Raw genomic sequence first — 25,268 nt, forward strand, 5'->3', positions numbered from 1 at the left:
TCTCTGTTCTTCCAAAGAATGGTTCTTGTGTGTCTGTGTGCACTCGCTACATCTCTACCACTTTATAATTAACTATCCCTTTAGAGAAGCTGTAAATTCCCAGCAAAATTAAACAGAAAGTACAGAGAGTTGTCCTTGTACCTGACCACCCACATGCACAGCCTCCCCACTGCTGACCTCCCTCATCAGAGCCAGAGCAGAGATTTCTTTAGACCTAGAATATTTATGTTTAAACTAAACTGCCTTGGAGGGAGGAAGGAGAGAGGAAGGGAGCGCTGTCTTGGAGAAGAGGGCGAGCGACTGGCTGCGTCCATCCAGGGGTAGACCTGTTCTCTGAATTGCTGAGTCTCACTGTATCTGGGCAGCTGGCTGTTAACGGCCCTCTGGCTCAGATACTGGATCCACACACACCCCTCCTGCCACCATGGTATGCTACATTCTTCAATGCACACAAGCACATACAACCCTTCATGTGTCTCTCAAATTAACCCACCACCCAAGTAGAACAAATGTCTACAGCAGTGGTTCTCAACCTTCCTAATGCCACAACTCTTTAATACAGTTCCTCCCAACCATCAAATTATTTTCATTGCTACTTCATAACTGTAATTTTGCTACTGTTATGAATCATAATGTAAATATCTGTGTTTTCTGATGGTCTTAGGTGACCCTGCTAGCGATTCTCAACCTGGGGAGAGAGAGAGGGGGGAGGAGGGAGGGAGAGAAGAGAGAAAGAGAGATAGACACTGAATGACTTAGAGACCCATTCGCTTCCCAGCTGGAGTAGATAGAAGCCTGTTGAACTGAGAATGTTCCCAGCTCCATTCTGCCCCACTGTCAGGTGATGACAAATACTATAATAGTAACAGTTATCAATGATGATGATGCTACATTGCTGCCCTTTCTGAGTGCCAGACCTGTCTCCCCCACCACATGCCTCATGCAGGCTTTATCCTGTTTATTGCTCAGGACAAACCAGTGAGGTAAGCACCCCACACTGTTCCCTTTGATGGGTGAGGAACTGGATGCTCCTAGGGGTGAGGTGTCCTGGTTAAGGCAACAAGGCCAGGACCTGATCCAAACCCTTGTTCTGCACAACTGTCCTGAGCTGTGCCAACTTCAGAAATGGATGTCTGTATCTCAAGTAATTTTACCCTCTTAGGCTCATGCCATGGTCAGGGCCTTGTTTGTCTGGTTAATTGGCTTCCCCCTCTTTGCTCAGTGTCTGGTTCCACTTGGGCAGTCGCTCCTGCCTGTAGGGTGTCATGCGATGCCACTCCAGCTCAGTATGAGAGACATACAGTATGCTTTACACTGCATCTATTGCATTAGGAGGAAGCAAATTAGAGAGAGAGAGAGAGAGAGAGAGAGAGAGAGAGAGAGAGAGAGAGAGAGAGAGAGAGAGAGAGGGAGAGAGAAGAGGAAAAAGAAAAAGGAGGAGGAGGAGGAAGAGGGGGAGCGAGAGGAGGGGGAGGAGGGGGAGGAGAAGAAGAAAAGAGAAAGGAAGTCAGAATCCTGGGCCAGAGCTGGAAAAGCTGGGTGAGATTCATGCCCAACAGTAAAGAAATTGTGAGCAAAAAGGACAACATTGTCTACTAAGCTATGGATTCCAGTAAGTTTTTCTATCATAAAATTAAATGAACCCAGATTTCCCTAAATGGGAAAATAGTGAACTCGGTCATAGCCCATCTATATAATAAAATCCCATAAAGTCCTTAAAAATAGCCTGGAAAAACATTCCCAATAATTCTCAGTGGATAATGCAGGTCTCAAACCTGGTAAAACCTTATGACAATTATGTAAAACTAGAGGCCGCAGCGGCTTGCCTTGGCCCTCGCAGCCCCGGCTTTGACCAGAAGGTCATCTGAAAGAACATTTGGAAGGTCGTTTGGCTGTCCGGTCTAATTGGCATATTACACTTTTATTATTACAGATAATAATATGATATAAAAGAGAGGAAGAATAAACAATGGTTACCTCTGAATCATGAGACCATGGGAGCTTTTCAATATTTCCAAATGTTCTATGGAAATTCACAAAGTTTTGATAATATTAACTTCTATAAACAATAAATGTCATCTTTTCCAACACTGGACCAGTGTGGCCAGGAGTGGGTCTGATAGAGCTTACAGTGTGGGCTGAGGCCCCCATTAGCAAGGGAGCTTATCAGGCAAGGGTGAACCCCAAGACTCCTTGAGGCGCAGCTCAGACACTCCAGCTGGTGCACGCCCAGCTCTCCCTACAGACTGCTCCAGAGAAGACTTTATCACACTCACTATTCTCTGATGTTCACTGACATCCTGTCTCCTCCATGAACCCGTCCACGTTCCAAAAGCACTGTTCTCACCGAATTCTGGTAATGGTCATTCTTAAAGGGTTATTCATAAATAAACCTATTAAATATATATTTACTAAAACTCTATAAATTTATTAAACCTTGTAAGTTACAAATTTACACCAGAGGCTATTTCCCTGGGTCCATATATAGATTTATTTGGCCTGCAACCTGTTTGTTTGTTTTTAAATCAGATTTCTGATAAAAGTCCAATGGAGGATTCTTTAAAAAAATATTTATAGCAACAAGGACTGGGCACTGATCCGCAGCGCCCTATATCCCATGGCACAGACTCTGCCCCAGTCCTCACTGCTCCCTTTCACTCCTCACCCTAAGCGAGTGTTCATGGATCATTGCCACTCCGTTTCCTTAGTAAGAGAAATACTTGGGTACTTGTCTCGTCAAAGGTGGGGACATGAATGACTGACCAAATGGTGCTGTATTTTAGGAAAAAAAATGAAAAGAGTCATATTACTTTGGAAGTGAAGAAAATTCTCATGTTTGATGGGTAAATGGAAAATCTGCTGGGAAAAGTTAACTGAAGATGGCATTAGAAATATACATTTTGCGCCAAAACCGGTTTGGCTCAGCGGTAGAGCATCGGTCTGCGGACTGAAAGGTCCCAGGTTCGATTCCGGTCAAGGGCATGTACATTGGTTGTGGGCACATCCCTGGTAGGGGGTGTGCAAGAGGTAGCTGGTCGATGTTTCTCTCTCATCGACGTTTCTACCTCTCTATCTCTCTCCCTTCCTCTCTGTAAGAAAAATCAATAAAATATAGTTTAAAAAAGAAAAGAAAAAAGAAAAGAAATACACATTTGCTAAGGTCATCTTATTAAATGGTCTAATAACTAGGACCCTGCACCTTCATTCCCTTTACCTTCAAGGCCTGTGTGGGCTCAAAGGTGAAGACAGTTGGGGTGAACTTTTCTCTCCCAGCTGCAAGCTCCCTGAGGGGGCAGAAACCCTTCTGTTCCAGACACCACAATGCACAGCAATCCAGAGGCTGCGCTGTGGACTCAGACCCCAACTGCTTCTGGGCTCTGACACGCTACTGGGATGTGACGGTTGTCACGTTTCTCAACCTCTCTCACCTTCACTTTCTCAACCTCTCTCAACTTCAGTTTCTCAGCCTCTCTCATCTTCAGTTTCCTCACCTGCAAGATGGGGATGGGAATACCTAAATTTTACAGGGACGTCATGATAATGAGACAAGATAACGTGTGAAAAGCTACGCATATCACCAGGCACCAAGTAAGTGGTGGCCATGAAATTATTTATTACAATTGTTCTTTCATACTCCCTGTAGCACAGTGCTGCTACATTTTTATATTTTCAATAAATATTACCTGAATTGAAATGACTCTGTAGCAGGTTTTCAATTTAACTGCATCACAGTCTTAGGGAAACTTCCTTCTATTCTAGGAAGATGTGTGTGTGTGGGGGGGGAACATCAGCAAAATCAAACTTTAACAGATAGAAAAGTCTCAGGACATTCTAAAACCTGCCTCACTATAATTCAAACCATCCATGACTATAACTTCACAACAAAAACCAAAAGAATTAGAATAAACACATAACCTTTTAAAGGTTAACATAAACTCCCTCATCACATGTGTTTCCACTTACACAGAGAATCATTCCCAAACTGGAAAAGAACCCCATGGAACATGGAACATGGATTGAAAGGTGTAAGGGCAGCCTGATTGTGCTGTTCTCCAGCTTTAATGAGGTAAATCCTCTTTGTAAAAATTGCAGAAGACTTGATTTGGATGGCCATTAAAGAATTGATCTGGGAGCCTTCTCCCCCTGCCCAATTAAACTGTACTTCAGCATGTCATTAAAAGCTGCTATTCTGAGTATTTTTGGAGGTTCAAAAGGGATTCTTTTCTTTGATTGTATGCCCTTTTATTTTTACTTCAGCCAAAAAAAAAATATATAATAAGAGCGCTTTCATAAATCTCTCTTGGATTTGTCTGCAGCTTATTAGATCACTGTCTTCTCTGATTCCCTGTGTAAAGGTTTCTTTCGGGGCTGGGATTCTGTGATCCACCACATCGAAAAGGGAATGGATGTGAAGGACAGCCCCCTCTCAGATCTCTGGAGTGCAGAAGGAACATTCTGGAACTGGATGTGGCTTTGTAACACTGTAGCTGGGAGGACCAAACCCCTATTTGAAGATCTTTGATGCCTCTAAATGCTCCAGTGAGAAAAAAGGAAAAAAGAAAAAAACAGGTTCTCAAAACTCCACGGCTCTTTATTAAAGAAACAAATTGGCTCCAGCCTGTAACCTTTCCCAGCATTCTACGCCTGGCTCTGTGACTGTGAGGTCATCTTGCGGTTTCCCTTCATCTGTTTAACCTTCTATAAAATCACATGATTTTATGGTTATTCTACCGAGGTTAAGTCGCTTGCCCAAGGTCGCACAGCCAGCGGTGCAGTGAATGAGATCATGCACATTAGCAGTTTAGCATGGTGCCTGGGGCATAGTAAGGACTCAGCAAACTCCCAATGCTGTTTCCACTGCTGTTCTTCACTTAATGTTCTACTAAGATTCACCCGTATTACAGGTTGCTGCTGTTCATTGTTTTGACCACCGTAGGAATTCCACTGTGTAAATAAACCACAGTTCTTCCTCTCGGCTCAGGAATCTTTTTATCAGATACATAGAAAAACTACAAGAAGCTTGCCCTAAGGGCCCAGGCTATCTCTTGTTATAAGAAAAATTCTCATTCCCAGAAAACCATCTCATCTCTTTCGTGATTGAGAAGGTGTCACCTGGAGAAGTGCTGTCTTGGCATACAATCCCCAGGATGCTAACATAACACAGGGGCATGCTACCCCTTTTCCCTGACCATTCAGACCCTTTAGCTTTCACCTAGCCCAGAGGAACTGCAAGCAATCTGGGGTCCAGGGATGGAATCCCTGCCCTCAAGTCTCCAGGGAAGAGTGATGTCCTGGAAATGCAAAATGACACTGGCGTGGAGATGAGAGAGCCTGCCCCATGCTTGAAATGGCAAGAAAGACAAAATCAGATTCCTACCTCACACCATCTATGTTTTGTATAAATGTAAGCACTATAGGTTGATTTGGGACTATTAAAAATATAAAATTCTTAGTAAAAATATAAATGAAAACCTTTTAGACTTTGGGGTTGAGAAAGATTTCTTAAACAAGACACAAAAAGATTTGACTATGAAAATTATTCATAAATTTGTATTAAAAATAAAAACTTCTGTCCAAAAAACATATCTTAACTAAAAAGAGAAATTATATCTGTAGAAATAGGGAGAAGATATTATGCATACAATCAGCAAAAGATGAGTATGAAGAGAATATAAAACATCCTGCAAGTGAGTAAGAGAAATACAACCAACCCAATGGAAAAATGCACAGAAGAACGGACAGATATACTACATACATGAAATGCAAGTGGCAAAGAAATATAAGAAAAAATTTTCAGCATCACTAGTGGTCAAGGAAATGCAACTTAAAAAATGATGACATTCTACACTCTTTTTTTACCGGAGGAAAGGTGGGTATGGGGGAGGAGGGCCTGGGCAAAACTGAAGAAATAGGATAATACCCAGAGAATATGTGTCCACCGACTCGCATATGTATTGCTGGTGGAGATGTAAGTTAGTGAAGCCACCTTTGGAGACCAGGGGAACACTGTCTCTGATGTCACATGGTCAGATCCCCTATATCATAGGGTCTATGATCAAGCAAATCTTTTAGCAATTCTGTGCCCAATAGAGACCCTTAACCACATATAACAAGATACATGCACAAGAATGTTCTTAACAGTAGTGCTTACAATACAAAAAACACATACCTGAAATAACCCAAATGCCTAAAATTGAAAATATGAGTGAATAAACTCTGGCTTGTTCACACAGTGGAATGTCCTACAGTGTTCAAAACAATGAACACCAGCAACCTGTAATATGGATGAATCTTAGAATAATATTAAGTGGGAAAAATATGTCCTTCTAAGTTACTCACAGTTCAATACCCTTTTTGTAAAACTAAAATAACCAAAATGTTAGGATAAATATTTATGCAATAAAACTGCATAAAAAGAACAGCAGTGGAATGACTCACAAAGGATTTAAGAATGTGGGAAAGAGAGCCATGTGGTTATATGAAGTTGATTGTTAAGTTTATTTTTTTAATTTTTTAAAAATATTTTTTTATTTATTTCAGAGAGGGAGAGAGAGATGGAAACATCAATGATGAGAGAAAATGTATCACTGATTTGATTGGCTGCATCCTGCATGCCCCCTGCTTGTGACTGAGCCTGCAACCCAGGCAGGTGACCTGACTGAGAATGGAACAGTGACCTTCTGGTTCACAGGTCAATGCTCAACTATTGAGAAACACTGGCCTGGCCAATTGTTAAATATCTAATTTTTGTTTTGGGTGGTGAGTACATGGATATTTAATTTATTAAAATAGCTAACTGAATATGTACATAAATGAAAGCTGGCCCTTGTGTGGGTCAATGATGAGGTAAATTATGAATCAAGAATTAGAACAACTCCAGTTCTGTACAACATTTTTTCCTTTTCCTTTTGTTAAAGGACACTGGCCAATAACAATGATGCATTCTACCACCAAGGTCTACAGACTAGTTTCTGGAAGCTGATATCAGTAAGACCCTAAGCAGACTGAGCACGCAAAGAAATAAAACTTAAACCTTGTCTGTCAGGAGTTCACTTCATCAGCGCAGACAGTCACATAAACAGGCAGGTGGGGGAAGAAAACCTCAGGCATCCTGCTGCACGTTTGCCCTGTGTGCTTGGGAGCCACTTCTCCCTCTGCCCATGCTGCTTTCCGGCCTCCACTCAGGCTCTAGGAGCTGTGTTTCCAACTAGAGAGGGTCAGGCCAGGGGCCACCTGCATCCGAATCCCTGGGGAGGCTGCTGCAATGCACCTCCTGGCCCCCTCCTGGCCCCCTCCCCAATCTTCAGTGTCAGAATCTCAGGGGGAGAGTCCAGGATTCTACAGTTTTAACAAACTCCCCAGGTGCAGCCACGGATTGAGAGCTCTGCCTCTCAGGGGTTCTACACCTTGATTTATCCTCTTTGTGAACCCAGGATGATATTTCAAACCTACTGAACTCCCTGCTATCATACCTTGTATTATCCAGGTACCCTGGCAGCCAGTCCATTTTATAGCCCTGGGGAAGAGGGATGAGGAAGGCCTCCTTGGAAAAGAAGCATATAGGATGGGAGGGAAGGGTGAGAGGCCTCTTTGTCTGCTGTTGAGACCTGAATCCACAAGACACATGTGTCCAAACACCCCTTCTTGAGCTAAAGTCCCAAGGAGAGCCATGTAGATAAGTTCTAGGGAAAGTCAAAGGCAGAGTCTTCCCTTTAGAGAGGGGGAGGGGACTGTTTGAATTAGAAAGACTGCTTAAATCTGAAGCCACAAAATGTCTTTACTTGAAAATTTTAAGTTGTCACAGGACATAGTGATGTGGAGACTCACAAGATTAGATGAGATTATAAATAAACAGAATCAAGAAGCTGTGTCATCCTGGCACATGGAGGGCAGTGCAGAATTTGCCAACTCGTAGCCTTTGTGTCCCTATCACCATTCCGGGGCCCAGCCTGCAGTGGGGACAGAGTGAGTTTGAACAGGACTCAACTGTAAAGCCTAAGCTATCAGGGAGAGCATACTACAGAGTGGACATCTGGTCTGGGTCTCAGAAAATGGGTAGGGACCATTAGTCAGGGGGCTGGGGGCGGGAAGGAAGTAGGGAGGCAGTGGAAGGTATTCCAGGCAGTGTTTGCACAGAAAGAAATTGTAGAAGGGCATGTCTGGTGCCAGCCACAAGCTTGGAGCATGTCCTGGGGAAAAGAGGGCTTGTTCCCTCCCTGTTTTTCCCTTCAGAAGAGTCTGATGTGGAATTCCCAAGCCTTAGTCAGCCTGCTTACAGGGCTGCTCTCTGCAGGAAAGCTGTGCTCTGAAACTCTGCAGTGGCATAGCAGCCACTGGCATCAAGAGTCCCCTTTCCTGTCACAACAAAGGTCCCTGAACTTAGTAGCCCAGCACTTAGAACAAGGGAGGGGAATGGAGAATGGAAGGAGGAAAATGCCTCAGAAGGAACAGGGAGGTATTTTTTCTAATATGGAGAAGGAAGCATTTCCAATAAGAAAATAAACACTATCTTCTTTTTATTCATTATGAGAACAAAGCATGGTGTAGTGGAAAGAAGATGGGTTTTGTTATTCAAATGACTTGTATTCCAAATCTAGCTCTAACACCTACTACCTGTGAGGGAGAAAAAGGGTGCATGTGTGTTCTCCACTTCCCAAGCTCCCTTGCAGCTAGGATGGAAACATGTGATGGGTTGTGGCCACTGGTCTGTGGATGACATCAGCAGGTGTCACTCTCATGGTGAGGTAGTTAAGAGCAGTTGTGCTTCCTATCTTCCTGCCTCCCTGCTTGGGTACCAGCTGGCATAGTTTCTCAGGACAATCAGAATCAGGTTTATGCAAGAGAGCAATAAACTTTTACATTGTTAAACCATTGAGATTTTGGGATCAATAGTACACAAATATATTGAGTAGCCTTTGGTCTCATTGGGATGAAAGTTACTTGACCCTCTAGGTTTCCCCATTTATAAGATGGTAGGGAAAATAATACCTATGTAACTGAGTTGTAAGAATCTAACACATGTGTTGTCTGTATAGCCCCTATATAATTGACATTTAATAAATATAAGTCTCTTCCTTTAAGATATGGACGTCATTATTATTCTTGTGGTCATTCTTGTGATACAACAAATGCCTCTAAAACAGATGCCAGCAACTATGTCAGGAATTTTGCTAGTTCTTTTACAGACTCTATTCCATTTCTGTAGCTAAAGAGACCAAGGCTCAAAGAGGTTAGTTTTTTAAAGGAACACAGCTAGTAAGTGAGGAAGCCAGCATCATAAACACGCACAGCCTAAATCAAGAGTCCATATTCTAAGGGCAACATTTCTACTCGCATTTTCCAGAGGTGGAACCCTGGAGGCTCAGAGACCTTACATCAGCTCACCAGGCAGAGTAATGCCTGCTGGAGCCAGCGGACTTTTCTCTATTCCCAGCCCATGCTACAGCGATGTGGTCATTAGAAAAGAGAAACCCCTATGGAGTTGGACCTTGCACCCCCTGCAGTGGCTCAGCCCATGGTGAAATGAGGTCCCACAGCTCCAGATACTGTGGGCGACAGATAAGAAGGGGAGGAAGAAGGAAACTGCATCCGGATAAAGAGAAAACTCTATGCCTTGTGTTCAGAGAACAGCTCAATAAAGTTTCCAAAGAAAAATCCATTGGTTGAAAATAAACATGGGAAGAGTTTCCAAACCTCTGTCTCTCTCCCTTTCCCTTTTCTGCTCCTTCTCTGTTTGTTTTGGAAGTTGAGAAAAGCAAGCAATGTGGATCCCAAAGCAGTTTACACTGAACCAGATGGCGCATCTGATTAGCATAAGACTAAAAAGACACATTACTTAGAGATTAGGTTCTCAGAGGGACAAATCTGTTCCAAAGGACCAGAAGGCCTGGCTTCCTTGCAGACTCCCCTCAGAGCTCTCCCAGGGCCTCTCTGTTCCTCCTGTCACCCACCCTCACCACCAGGCAAGTCTGAGCTTGGGCTGGCAAAGAGAGCAAATTAGTCTGCACAGATGCCCCAGTTCTCCTCTCACTGTCCCTGCTGTCATCCACGCAGGGCCAGCCACTCTGCCGGGACCTTGACTGCTGTGACTCAACTCCCCTGCACCCCAGACAAACAGGCCACATTATGCCCCTGAGTCTGAACCACAGCCCAATGAGACCCATGCTGTGGTTATTCAGAGATGAGGAAATTTAAATTTAAAGGGATTAAGTAATTTACTAAAGATCACAGGCCAAGTAAGTCAAAAGTAACCAAAACCGGTTTGGCTCAGTGGATAGAGTGTCGGCTTGCAGACTGAAAGGTCCCAGGTTCGATTCTGGTCAAGGGCATGTACCTCAGTTGCAGGCACATCCCCAGTAGGGGGTGTGCAAGAGGCAGCTGATTGATGATTCTCTTTCATCGATGTATCTAACTCTCTATCCCTCTCTCTTCCTCTCTGTAAAAAATCAATAATATATATATAATTTTTTTAAGTCAAAAGTAATTGCCTCCAGAAGAGAAAAAAGGTAGTGGAAAGGAGCTTGCATGGGTACGTGTGAGCATGTGTGTTTTCTGAAAGAGCCCCAAGGAGCAAATCATGACAGAGGATGGCTGTCAGGTGTCCCAAACTCTAACTATATTGAGGCTGCAGCAAGGGAAACAGTGAAGTGAGAAACCATACACACCTTGCCCTGACCTATACTTCTCCTTCCAGACACACCTGGCATGGGTGCTCTGTAAATACTGCAGGGAAATGAAATAAAACCTGGAGAAACCATTCAAGGCCGGAATGGGAAGTACATACAGCCCAGCCCTCTGAAGTCCCCTGCTCCTCAGACCCTGAGGAAAGCACGTAGGTTCTAGGGAAGCCAAGAAGCTTAGCTCAGGGTTACATGCAATTATCAGACATGAAGGAGCCCAGCCAGCATGGTTCAGTGGTTGAGTGTCGACCTGTGAAACAGGAGGTCATGGTTCAATTCCCGGTGGGGCAAAAGTGTGGGTTACAGGCTCGATCTCCAGAGTAAAGTATGCAGAAGGTAGCCAATCAATCATCATTGATGTTTCTAGCTCTCTGCCCTTCCTCTCTGAATCAATAAAAATATATTTAAAATATTTAAAATAAATAAATAAAAATAAAACATGAAACATGCCCTTATTGCAGGAAATCCAAAGGTCAAGGTGGACGTTGGGAAAATGAAAGAAGCAGCAGAAAGAATAACCACAGCACCAGGAATAATAGTGGCCACTGGGAATGGGGCATTGTTCTGTGATGAGCGCTTTAAATGTACTATCCTTTTACTAGCCCACACCGCAGCCTTCTGAGACAGACACTGTTATTGTTTTGCCCATTTTATGGATGAGCTTACTGAGGCTCAGAGAAGTTAAGTAAATTGCCAATAGTCCCACAACTGCTAAGGGACTGCATCAGGAATCTACCCCAGCCTAGTAAGACCCCAGAATGAGTAGCCCTAAGCAGTGAAGTTTCTCTCCTTCTCCATAGGATCCTCTTGAAGATAGGCCAATAGGACAGTCGGCCAACATTTCAGAAACTGCCTAAGAGCCTCTGGCCCTCGGCTGATGGCAAAGTTCAAGGCTATGAGAGTGAGCTGACGTCACCGACAATAATCCAGACAATCTGCACATCTTGCAGGTCAAACGGGTATAGGCACAAAGCAAATCAGGCCCCTGAGGCTCAGGACGCTGCACAAGGAGAACAGGAGGGATCTCATTACAGCTCAGGCTTGGCCAAGGAACCCAACTCACACAGGAATGGTATGAAGGAAGCGCTCACACACTGGCACCCTGGAAGCTCGCATGGATTCGGACTGTTTTCATTAAGAAGGAGGATGAGCTGAAGTTTCCCTCGGGGGTTATTTTGGGAAGAAAGTTCACTTAGCAAATAAATAGTGGGAGAGGAGTTTCCTTAAACTGTGCATAGAGCACACTGCGTTCACGTGTGAGCCAAAGACGGGAGTTGCCTCCTCTTTAAAATGGGCCCCCCAAAAAGCTCTCTGCTCACCCACTTCTCACATCTGTATGGGTTGAAGCTAAGAATTTTTCATTACTCTTGTAGCTGTGTACAGCACTGGCCTTCTGTCTGGTAATATTAATCAGAGGGCTTTTACTGAATCTGAAACTCAGAGACACAGCAGGCCTGGTGAGCAGCAGCTGTGCAGCTGGCCCTGGGACTATGCTAACACTCCGGGGCCACCGCCCAGCCCAGAGGTGGGGCTGCAGTCAGGAATTACTCTGCCTTCTGCCAGGCTGGAGCTGACACCCTGTGCCCCACCCGGGACAGTGCCTGCACTCTATCCGGCCTTGACACTGAGCAGGGCCCCTCACAGTGATGGCAGCTCTGAACAATGAGAAGAGCCAAGTAACCCTGTTCTCTGATGCCTATGCAGCACCACATGAAGCCAGCGTCGTCGTCACGTCCCTAACAGGGGACTTGATTCATCTCTACAGTGACGCCACCTGAGATCCAAGAAGGGCCTGCCAGGGCAGGAAGGGGCAGGCATGTCTCAAAGCTTCCAGCATGAGGGCAGTTGGTTCTGATGTGGAAGTCAGAACTTGAAAACCACAGCACGTTCACTTGAAAAAAAGCTAGTAATAAAGAAATGCAACACCACTCACCAGGATTCAAGTCCAATCACCTTGCACAAGCCACCTTGCACAAACAAAGCATAAATGCATTGCATGAATCTGTTGTCACATCTGTCTGAATAGTCAGGAAGCCATAGACATGAATATAAAATCACAACACTTTGTTCCCATGTCCTTGTCTTATCCTCAACTCCAGAGACTCCCACCATGTTAAGCACGCATTGGGGAAGAAATGTTTACAGCAAAGTGGCTCCTGGTTATTTCGGTGATTACCAGGCAATTTACATAAATATTCAAGCTTCACTGTCTGAGTGAATACCAGTTGGGTGCTGACTGACCCTTTGCTTCCCAAGACTCTCATTCCTTGCCCAGGGGCTCACCGACACCAGGATGGACAGAGAGGGATCTAACTGGGAAGGGTTAATCTTGGGCTACAGAGAACACTGCTCACCCTGGAGTCACTGTTCCTACCCTCACAGACAGGTGTGATGCCAAGAAGGATGAATGTGGCTAGAGCTGCGATGGACAGCGAACAGTGACTTCTAAGTCCTATCTGGTTTTATCCGGAGGAGCTGTGCCCACCTAGCTCTCCAGCCTCAAAAACAGGAGGCCCTTGACAGTGGAGTGCTGATTAGGACTGGTAGTTACAGGTCAGTTTGCGTGAGCAGGAGGCTGACCACACTCCTGTTCAAGTCCATGGACATGCACTGCTTTTCAGGAAATAGCATTAGTGAGGGAAGTCAGGAACAGGGTAGTTGTATGACATGCTACTATTTGCGCAGCAATCATTAGAGACAAGGGAAGGATGTGTTGCATACAGTGGTCACCTGAACGAGAGTGTGAGCTGCACAGGCTGACTTAGACTCGGATTTTTTCCAATTGGCCTGTGCAGGAGTGGCGAGAGCCTGTGAGACCAACGTCTCCCACTTCCTGATCTGTGATCAGTTGACACTCAAAGTTCAAGCAAAGTGTTATTAAAGGATCAACTCCACTGTTGGGAACCCATGTATCCAGAGGCCCTGGAAGCAAACACTGGAGACTGGGAGCGCTGAGTTGCCTCTAGGGAAGGGGACCTAGTGGCTATGCATGGGTCTGGGGGCATCTCCCGCAGGTGGCGCCCTCTCATATCCTGGCATTTCGATCCTTGTAAAATAGGCATTACCTATTCAAAAATGACTCACATTTTTAAAAAAACTAAAAGAGAAAACAAACTCCCACTCCATCAGAATCTCTGAGATGAGTTGTAGAAATCCACATCTAAACAAGCTCTCCAGGTCATTCTGACCCTCTGGAAATTTTGAGAACTTCTCCATAACAGGATCTTTCTACCCAAAGCAGCTTTATCTATTTCCTCTCAAGTTAAAGAAAGAAGCAAATACCATAGAGTAGAAAAACCAAAGCATCCCACTCCAAATGTGCCACCTCATTAACCTTTCTCAGGAGAGACAAACGATGCCACCTAAGCTCTTCTAAGATCAGTTTAGATTCTGGTACCTAAGCTGTCAGCTTAGATACTTTTCTCATTTACTCGGATTAAGGGGGTGATTAGGGAGCTGGTCTAGTAATTGGGCAGATTGCTCTGTCCAGCCAAGCATGTAAGGAGCAGGACCACATGAGGAGTACATGGGGTCTGTGGCTCCGCCCACTCAGCCAGGCCGCTTTGCACTCACCTTGCTTTTTAAAGAGGTTGCTTTGGACTATCTCGTTCATGGACTGGACTTTCTGCTTCTGAAGTTTCACCGGTGGGATGCAGGTATAGAACTCATACAGGAGTTGGCTGAGGCAGGAAATCAGGACAGAGAGAGAGCCAGTGAGACCAGTGTCTCCAACATCATAGCACTCACAGCCCACCCCCCAGACTGCCAGCTTCCTAGGCCCCCCAATTCCTAGCAGAGGATCGGCTGCTTAGTAAACCCTCAGTGAAGATGTGCAGTTGGTCTTGATGTTGAACACCAACAGCATGCAAAGATGTGAAAGTCCAAAAAGGAATGCCAGTCACCCTGAGCACTGACTGTGCATCTGGCACATGTTTTGCCCTTTACCTCCATGATGCCCTTTAAACCTCACGACTAACTCTAGGAGGCAGCTCCAACACTTATCCCAATTTCACAAGTAGGATAAGTATTTATAAGGTTGAGAAAGGTTAACTAAGTTTCCTAAGGCTATGCAGCAAATGAGTTGAAGAAACAGGGGTTTAAAAGCAGATTCTCACTCCATTATCATATCACCTTATTTACTAATGTTTTATGTGATTGGTAATGCTTTATAATAAGTCTTAAGATCAAACAAGGTCCTTAATTTTAAAAAGTATATAAAAAATTGTCAGTTATAACCCATTTGGGACATGAAAAAGAAGACAGCTCTTCCCAAATAGAGAAAAAATAAAGCTATCACTGAAATACAATTATAGCCCCTGTGAGCTTTCCAAAATGAGCTCCCTGCGTTCATTCATTCTTTCAAGTCCTTATTAAGTATCTACGTAATATGTGACCACCAATGTGCAGAGCAGTGGGGAGACAGTGGGAAGAGACTCCGTCCCAGTGGCATGGAACTTATATTCTAATGGAGGCTCACAAAGGACATAGAAGTAAGCAAATCAATGCAAGGTGATATGTGCAATAAGAAGATAAAGAAGAAGTCGTGCCAGAGAATGGTGCAGGCTGGAGAAGGAACTTAATTTCTTTACAGAGTTAACTCCTCCAAAAATCTAACATTCAGTTTAAGGCCAGAAAGATGAGGAGAAGCCTGCAAAAGCATATAAACAGAAATAAGAGATCAGTTAAAAATAACAACTGGTGAGATCTGAGTGAAGAAAGGGGTGCAGTGAGACTTGTGCCAGGGAGGAGTTCTCAGTTGTGATAAATGCCATAAATACGGGGAAGGTGAACATTAAGGAAAGCTGAGCGAAGGGCCTGTGGGAACTCTGTACTATCTTTGTAACTCTTTTCTAAATCTAAAAGTATTTCATATGAAAAAGTTTTAAAATCTTCCATAAGAAGAAGGAAAGGGCATATCTGGCTCAGATGGCCCCATTCTAACAGCGCCATTGCATTACAATAGTGCGTCCATTTCACTAGAAGAACAGAGTGAAAAAGGAGAAAACCAAAGGGCATTTGGAGCAAAGGCTGAAATCCCAAATCACCTTCAAGCCCAGGTAAAATGGAGACATTTATAGCAGACATCAAATGGAGTACTCGCCGGGATCCCCACAGGAGCCCTCCCCTCCCTCTGAGTCCCTGGCTTGATAACAGAGCCCAAGAAAGTACATCATAAGCTCTCACCTGAGTAACTTCGCATCAAAGACCGTTTCTACATCATGGAGGACAGATGGGATGTATTTCAAAGCCGCCACCTAGGTGGAAGGGAAGTAAACATGAGTGATGCCCACATCCAGCAACTCTGCGTGGTGAGGAGGATACTTTGACACTTGATACAGATCAAGGGAGATTGGTCATACATCTGAGCACAGTTTCGGTGATTTGAAACTCTCCATGTAGATTAAAACATAGGCCAGGTGTATACTCTGTATACAAAAGTACCGGTAAGTCACAGCTGCCTCTGTATTCAAGGAGGCAGTAACGTATAGAAAATCTTTGAAGTTATACGGATCCTCAGTCAAATCCTGGTTCTATTTAGGAAGGAACATCATGGAACTGCTGCCTCTTGCAAGTACTCCTACTGGGGATTGAGCATGCAACCCAGGCATATGTCCTGATCAGGAATTAGACCCAGAACACTTTTTGGTCCCTAGATCAACACTCAACCACTGAGTCATACTGACAGAACTGCAATTCTTTTTTATTCCAAATAAATGCTTGTCGCCTCTTGTTTTGGCTTCTTATTTTAAGCTAAAACCTTATTTCAGCCCTACCGGGGAAATATTTTTTTCATAGATAAAGACCCTCCAGCACATCAAGATTCAATAACCAGGCCAAGGTCCCAAAGCTAGTGAGTGGGAGAGCCAAGATACAGCTTCCGGCAGGCGGCCTAGAGAGCCACCCTCTAACCCTGGAGCTACATGTCCACTGTCTCTCTGTGCCTACATCTTTTCCTTCCTGTTCTCTATCATTTTTATAGGTCAGTAATACATTTGATTTTTAAAATGTGCTTAAGTTAAAGCAATGGGGTGAAAATTGCTCCTCAAGTCCCACAACTCCATCTCAGCTCCAGTCCCTCCTCCCCAGAAAGGAGCAAAGTCAACATCATGGTGAGTTCCTTCCAGACTGATTTCCATGCACGAGTGTGTGTATGTGTATGCATGTATGTAAACATGTGTGTAATGTTTAAAGTTCTGCAACATGCTTTATTGGAGCTAACCATAAACCACTGGTATTTTTGCACATAACTCCATGGAGTACACTTCGTTCATTTTTAACCACTCCACTGTGATGCCCTGTGGGCATACTATACCATTTGAAGCCCTCCTCTACGGATGGGCTCCATGCTACCTTTAGGTAATCTTTACTAAAAATATGTAGTAAGAAACTACTTGATATATACATGTGTATATGTGTAAGATTCTCAGTAGGATGGATGGACTGCTCAAGGAGAGTTTCAGAATGTATAGACATATATACAAAGGCATACCCATATACATTTTAGGAAATAGTGTCCTATTACCTTGGAAAGAAGTGGTGATCAATTTCTTTTGACTCCTTTCCCTATAACCTTGCTAATCCTACAATATACATCTATTTTAATTTTGTCAATGTGATGTACAATTTGCAATTCTTTGGTTTCTAGTGCAGGTGTTGATTGAACATCTGGACTCACTAAATTGACTGTCCGTATTCTTTCCCCATGTCTCCTTTAGAGGGGGAATTCTTTATGTAACACTAACATTAACCCTTTCCCAGTGATACCCACTGCACAACTTCCCTCTTGCTCATCCTGCAGTTAGACAGTTGCTGACTTTTAGCTTTGTTTAATCATATCTCTCATTGCACAGAAGGATTTTAATTTGTATCTTGTCAGACTTCTTTGCAGTTATTCGATGTTGTGTCTAGAGATTTATTCTTTTTTCTTTCAAATCACGATGACAGGAGATAACAAGATTAAAAAGCTGATGTTTCTAAAACTACATCCTTGTCCCATAGGATGGTGTTAGGTATTCTGTGGGGGAAAGGATTTTGCATTCAAATCATTTGGGAAAGTTTGGTTTAAGCAATAGTAAACCAGTGAGTGTATTCTTTATTGCAGAGCTTTTTAGCATTTTAATAAGCCAAGATGCATTGTGACATCCCTGCAGGCAGCTCAGTACACCTCGCTGGTCAGGCCATCTTTACCCGCAAACGCTAAGCAGGTAGAGCCAATGCAGATGCCTGCAGGGCTGGACAAGCAACAGAAAGGAGGGGAATGAGCCCCGCACAGGCCAGCGGGAAGGGATGTGCTGTGCGTATGCACCCTCTGTCCACAGGATGTGTTGTTCTCATTCACAGAATTAACACCATGCCAGCCAGACCAGACCAGACACGCCTGCGGCTGCACTTCACCGGCTGCCAGTTCACTCAGGTCTCAGACACTGGAGGCTGAGGCATGTGCCCTGCAAAAGGCTGGTCCAAGCACTTGGATCGTTCACTCATTCTCAGGCCAACAAACACAGAGTTCTGGGCCACAGGGACGTGGACTGGAATCCTGGCACCAGCAGGTGCTAGGCCCGGTTCTCCACACACAGCTTCAGCATCTCCGTGTGGAGTGGAGGGGAATGACCTGGAACACAGCGCATCAGGTACCTACTGGAATGCCCAGCAGGCAGCAGGCCCCCAAAAGTGTGTGTGCTGGATCTCTCCCTGTGTCACCTCTCTTGCACCTGCCCTCATTCCCCAGCACCTGGAAGAACCGTAATATGAACTCATCCTACCGAAGACCCAAGTGAGAGGATCAAAACAGAAAGAAACCCTCAGCCCATTGGGGAAGCCTGGACTTCAGCGTAACATCACTTCCGGGCTTGGGGGTGAGCTGTAGACAGAGACAGCCCAGGAGCCTACATCGGCCTTACAAGTCGGCGCTTCAGCTATTAGTAAGGAGGTGCTGGGCTGGGAGAAAGACCACTGATGGAGGGACCCACCTTCCCAGCTCCCCAGCTCTGGGCTGGCAATAACGGAAAAGCTGCCGCCCTGAGACTCAGAGGGTGTTATGAACTCAGCGGGAGAGTATTAAACTTCCATCTCGTCCAGGCGCCCTCACAGAGAAGTGGCAGGCTGTGGTTTTCTTTTCCGATGGGGAGAGCCCATCTCTGACACAGGAATTTTGCCAAGTCTGTTGTCACAGCCACGCTGTCACAGCACAGCATGGCCGCAGGGCTTCTGTCCTGAGCCCTCCCTTCACGCAGCCCTGACACACCTGAACTGAGGGAAAGCAGGTAGGTTCAAAGAAGGCAGAGCAAATCAGCCGTTAGACCCGCTGGAGACACCGCTGGGTGTATGTTTCTAAGGCCTGGGGACTAGACACAGCTTCGCCTGCTGGCCTCCTGAGAACCGGGTGGCTTTACTGTCATTGTTAATTGTATTATATGTGATACTTAAGGAAAGCACAGGCAGTATGTTCATGTTTTTGTGTGAATATACATGTGTATATATAATAGGAAAATGCATACTTATATAATAAGATTGTTAATAATAGAGTTTTAAAATAACATCTATCGCTGAAACCGGTTTGGCTCAGTGGATAGAGTGTGGGCCTGTGGACTGAAGGGTCCAGGTTCGATTCCGATCAAGGGCATGTACCTTGGTTGCGGGCACATCCCCAGTAGGGGGTGTGCAAGAGGCAGCTGATTGATGGATGATTGTCTTTCATTGATATTTCTAACTCTCTATCCCTCTCTCTTCCTCTCTGTAAAAAAATCAATAAAATATATTAAAAGTAAATAAATAAAATAGCATATATTATTGGAAAAGTTACATGTATCAAATCTTTACATGCATGACATGATTTCATTCTTACATCTACTTTATGAGTGGACACTGTGCTCTTGTTTTACCAATAAGGAAATGATGGCCGGAGGTTAAATACTTTGCCAGAAGCCCCGTAATAAGCAACGCAGCAAGGACATGGATCTGATGCCGCTCTGCCTTAGTAAAGGCTTCCACTTGGTAAGTGTGGGGATCTCAGTGAGCGAGAGAGGCTGATTTGGGGGCAGAGGTAGAGAAAGCACCTCCTTCTCTTTAGGGTCATAGTTTTTGAAAGAAGGTCGTCTTCTGACATCCCTTAAGTTAAGGACTCTCCTCACCAGCTATATGGGAGCTGCAAGAATAGCCACCAGGAAAATGTTTGCCAGCTCATTAATGGGTTTGTCACGTGACGCCAAGTGGATTTCCTAGATCACTCATCAATTCTGGACCCCTCTGCCAGAGGCCAGGCAGAGCCCCCAAGAAGAGAGCCAGATGCCCACCAAGCAGCGGTGATCTCACTGCCCAGGGAGGAGTCACGGGAGGACACGCAGGATGACTGCTCTCCAGACGGACTTCACCAGAACTGATCGACCTGGGCTGCTAGCAAACAACAAAGGTTTAAGAATAAAAACAAACCAAATGGCTGGCACTCTATCAAAATCAAAGGGGCCTTTTCTTCTGAGGGTTCCCAGACTCTCTGTCTCTCTCTGCAAAAACAGAGAGCGCTCAGTTTGGGTGCCAGCAGACACACACTTCCAGCCAAGAGAGCCCATTGTGCAATGAGGCGAGGCTCCCCAGAGCGCTGACATCCTCCTCACCCGGGAGCGCAGACAGCAGTCCCATCCCATCCCTTGCCAAGCCCTTATTTTAGCCAAGTGATGGCGGTCAAGGTCCATGGAAACGGGACAAACGATGGCACAGAAATCCACCACAGCATGACGAGAGGAAGGCATGCAACACTCTCAGGGACATTCAGTCTCGTCACTGGTCTCCCATGTGTCCCCAGGCCCCCAAGGCTTGGCAGGAGGCAGGCGTGGCTGCAGAGGCAGACTGTCTGAGTTCACGTCCAGCTGGATCATGTCTATGTACTGTCCTTGGGGAAATCAACACCGTGTGCCCTGGTTTCTTTGCCAAGAGAATGAAGGGAATAAAGTTACCTGCTTTATAGAGTCGATGTGAAGATTGATTTTAAAAAAAAAAAAAAAAAAAAAAAAGGTGAGCTGTCAGTATAGCCACAGCAGCCTCACTGGAACAAAATTTCATCATTCCCAAATATTAATTCTAAGTATGGGGTATGTGGTTGAGAAAGAGACGCAATTAAAGAAGCATTTAAAGCCCTAGCCATTTTGGCTCAGTGGATAGAACATCAGCCTGCTGACTGAAGGGTCCCCAGTTTGATTCTGGTCAAGGGCACATGCCCGGTTGCAGGTTTAATCCCCAATAGGGGGTGTATAGGAGGTAGCCAATCAATGATTCTTTCTCATCATTAATGTTTCTATTTCTCTCTCCCTCTTCCTTCCTATCTGAAATAAATAAAAATATGTTGTTGTTTTTAAAAAGAATCATTTAAAGGCTTGAGATGACACTCCAGTGCCTGCTGTTAAATATAATAATACGTCTCACCTCTCCTATCTCTGGGGATTCAGCCTACCTTCCCTAGGCCACTTCTTAAGAATGGACCCCTTTCCTCCCTTAGTTTGGACATCTGAACACTTCATGCTGATGAACAATGAAGAGAGAGGAAAGAAAGAGGCGACCTTTATTAGCTCCACTTCGTGGCCATGGACCATATCTCCCTTTCTTTACTGTTGTTTATTGCTGATCCATCTGACATTTTGCCAGAGACTTGGGTCTTTCATGAAACAATCCTTGATTTGGCTGTGATTAGGAACTCAAACTCAGGACTTACACATCCTGGATTCAAATCCCAGGCCTGCCACTTCCTAGTTGTGGTTAAGTTGTTCAACCTCTCCATTTCCTCATCTGTAAAGTAAAGATGAGAGGGCCTGCCTAACAAAATTGTTGTTTTTAAGTACCAAAGAAGCTAACAATATGGGTAATGTTTTTAGCTCAATGTGTGACACATAATAAGTGCTAAAACATAAAATGCTGGAAGTGGGTATTCATTCTTTCCTTAAATCAACCAGAAGATATTCTAGTCCCTACTACATGGCAGCTGCTGGTTCAGATACTGGAATAAAAGAGATACACCCTCCCCCCACCCCTCCTGGACCTTCTAATGGATTCAGTAGTATGAGTGGTAATCAGAGCGATCAAAGATGCATGACATTCAGTATGAGCTTTTTATTTATTTAAACTCATCCACCAAATTGGAGCAATAATGAATGGCAGACCTACAGAGGAATGGGTCAAATGGGTCTGCACAATGTCCCAAATGCTACACCTGATTCTCAAGCGTCTGGTGTTGACCGTCTCAAGCTGCCATCAGTTTAATCAGCAACACTTACAGACTGGCAACACAGGGACTTCTAGCATATGGCCCATTATTGCAAACACATGGAACCCCCTGGCGTAACCCATTTCTTACAGCTTAGAGAAGAGTATTAACTTTGCAGTTAGGAGACCTGGGTGGTTGAAATCCTAGCTCCACCACTATAAATAGGTATAATTTAGGACTAATTCCTTAACTTTATGAGCCTCCTGTGGAAACTGAAGGCAGGGATTCCTAGCAGATTAAAAACACTGCATGTGAAAGCCCAGCTTCATGCTGGGCACCTGCTAGGTACTCAGGTCAGTGGAAGGTGGTTTTAATGCTCTTTCTACCTTCTTTGAATGTCTGGCTTTAAATTATTTTTTCTTTATTGATTTTTTTTTACAGAGTGGAAAGGAGAGCGATAGTTAGAAACATCCATGAGAGAGAAACATCGATCAGCTGCCACCTGCACACACCCCACTAGAGATGTGCCTGCAACCAAGGTACATGCCCTTGACCGGAATCGAACCTGGGACCCTTCAGTCTGCAGGCCGACACTCTGTCCACTGAGCCAAACCAGTTTTGACTGGCTTTAAATTCTTTATCATTCTGGGTGAGCTGCTGCCATGACAATGCTGAACAATGAGGGATGAGGGAAAGGTACAGTAAGCCATTCATGAGAATTAGATGAGACTTAGAAATGAATAACTTATTTAGGTCCCAGAACTCACAGTGGACAAAACCAAGATTGAACCAGACCAGCTCCACTCTGGACTGAGGCAGGCATGGATTCGGGTTTCCACGGTAAGCCACTGGCCAGATGGGAGTGTAAAGTCTGAACCACGAATGTCAATCATTGGCATTTTTACTGTACGCCTGTGCTTCATAAGCCAGATGTATAGGTTTGCTTGCTTTGCTTTTTCAATCAAGGTGCATGCTTTAATAAATTGGCTTTTTGCAATGCAGTCACGGTCTCTCGTATAAATTCATTTATATGAGAAGACAAAGATCGAAGTTGGTGACAGCCCTCTCCCACGGACTCAGGGGGCTGTCAGGGAACACGTTCTCACTCAAAACTTATGGCAGACATTACTAATAGATCACAGCACCCTTTCCCACTATTCCCCATGCAGGCTCAGAATCAGGGCGCCCGTGGTCTGGTAGGGTTCCACTAGGTAAAATGTTGTCTTCCTCTATGTATGGTCAGTTTTTGTGGCTTTATTCCCCTTGAACCCTGAATCTGCATTTCCTAATCTGAATGCTTGGCTCCATGTGACAGGATTAGGAACACAAAACCCCCTCCCAGATTCCATCTTAAGAAAAGAACTCCAACGCTTTTCATTTATGGTTAAAGAGGGAGGTATGCAAATGACTAAATGTTCTTTAAAATTGAACTATGCAACAGGCTCTACACATCATGATTTACACACATTACTTTGTTTAATCCTCTGAATTAGACATTAGGTCTCCCATTTCATAGAGGGGTAACCGGAAGTGTGGAAGCCCCATTTCCCACCCCAGGCCCTCTGGCTCAAAACCCCAATGCTCGTTCTCCTGTAGCAAATGTCAATGATTGGGAAGATTCCTTGTGTGGGATTTGCTAATATCTCATGGCCTTGACCCCTCACCCTCATTGGCCTAAAACAGCATTAAATTATCTTCAAATGCTCTTGCTCTCCATATCTGAACCTGACTTTAAATTCTTCTTTGCCAACTTTTTAACAACCATGCAAATAGGTAGAAAGCATCATTGATTTTATGTAAATCCCTGAAGCTACATTTGGCCCTTAGAGCAAATTTAAAAAGAGAGGGAGCCCCTTTCCATGGCTCTGGGGCAGGAACCCATGCGGAGAAACCAGCAAAATCAGGGCCAAGTCCCAGGGAAAAGGATGTATTCCGTTCCTAAACGGCTCCCTAGACAATGAGAACCTGGGTACAAACGCATATGCCCAGAGCATAATAATCCTATGAGTTCGCCACATTTGCATAGCATTTTATAACCTGCTCATTTTCAGACCATGCTCGTGTACTCCTCACACAAACAGGGAAGTTTCATAGTGAGGAAAAGGAGACGGGGGAGGTTAAATGACCAGCATGAAGTCGAACTGCTGACAAAGAACGTTCTTGCTGGCTCAGGCCTCCTCGGTTCTGTAAATGCTCACCAGCTCATCTTGCTTCCTTTCTTCTTTCTTTCCTGCCCTGCCTTCTCACCCTCCTGATCCTTTGTTGCCCCCTCCCCACCATACATGCACGTTTGATGTCTTCCTGAAAGAGGCTTCTTATTCAAAGGGGCCCCGAGTTGAGGGTGCTGAGAATAAAACACGGATGAATTGAAGAGATGGCCACCTTAACTACACTCAGCATTGGAAGTAAATCAGGTTTGACCTACTTCCGTCCAGGTAGCAAGAGCTTCAGAGCTATTTTAAGAGGCACTGCTACCTTTATGGGAAACACACTATCAAAATTCTCTCATATTCTCCCCCTCTCTCTCTCTCTCTCTCTCTCTCTCTCTCTCTCTCTCTCTCTCTCTCTCTCTCTCTCTCTCTCTCTCTCTCTCTCCTGCTCTTTATGGAGTCCTTGATCCTCAGGATCCCTGAACCTATGGCCTTCCCAGACCTTCCATGGACACAGGCCTGTGTGTTCAAGCAAAAACAGACGTGATCTCACCGTGCTCCTGTTTACCGAGTGGCGGAAGGAAAGACAGGTTGTTTTCAAAGCATAAACCAACCTGCAAAAGGATGGTGGTTTTGTATTGACTTTTCATCAGGTTGTTGATGGATTCGAAGAGCCGCCTCATGGATTCTTCAAACTCCATCTGTTCCTTGCCTTCGTAAAGCCTGAAAGAAGACACATCTGGGTCACTTCTCAAGCCAACAGGCAATGGCTTTGAAGGTGTGTGCCAGCCACAAACCTTAAATCAAACTGGGAAGAGAAGGAGGTGGGAGATGGGAGGCGGCGACTCAGGGGGAGGGAGTGGGCTCAGCGGTCGCTGCTGCATAATCCACTCCAGGGAAACCTCCCTTCCCCGCACTGAGCAGAGCGGCTCCGCTCCCACGGGCTCACGTGATAAACCTGTCCTCGCCTTCTTTTATTAAGCCCTGCAGAATAAAGAATAGAACGTGTCGGAGCTGAGAAGACATCAATAACTTTAGCCCTCTTCTAGAATCAGAGGAGAGATGGTGCTCATCGCATTTTCAAATATCGTGCAAAGCATCAAAAAGAGAAATTCTCAATCACACGAGGGCCCCTCCACTTGTCAGATGATTAGGGACACGCGTGGCCCATGTCACAGTCCTGCTTTGGCTGCCCAGTCACTTGGGGAGCATGCTTACCAGCCATTTTAAACCTGCTATTTCTCTGAA

The 25,268-nt window shown here is 44.8% G+C and overlaps 1 protein-coding gene across 3 annotated transcripts in view; it reads right to left on the minus strand.

The window, feature by feature from the left end:
• The window catches only part of DOCK2 (dedicator of cytokinesis 2), a 355,728-nt gene that overhangs the window by 246,751 nt on the left and 83,709 nt on the right, over positions 1-25,268 (minus strand). For all 3 annotated transcript variants that reach the window (XM_036423739.2, XM_036423738.2, XM_036423737.2), the window contains 3 exons: positions 24,635-24,743; positions 15,864-15,934; positions 14,253-14,359 (listed from right to left, as the gene is read on the minus strand). In XM_036423739.2, the coding sequence (XP_036279632.1) occupies positions 14,253-14,359; positions 15,864-15,934; positions 24,635-24,743 (287 nt within the window). The remainder of the gene's footprint in view (positions 1-14,252; positions 14,360-15,863; positions 15,935-24,634; positions 24,744-25,268) is intronic.

Source organism: Pipistrellus kuhlii, unplaced genomic scaffold (genome assembly GCF_014108245.1).
Source record: "Pipistrellus kuhlii isolate mPipKuh1 unplaced genomic scaffold, mPipKuh1.p scaffold_m20_p_8, whole genome shotgun sequence".
Lineage (NCBI taxonomy): Eukaryota > Metazoa > Chordata > Mammalia > Chiroptera > Vespertilionidae > Pipistrellus > Pipistrellus kuhlii.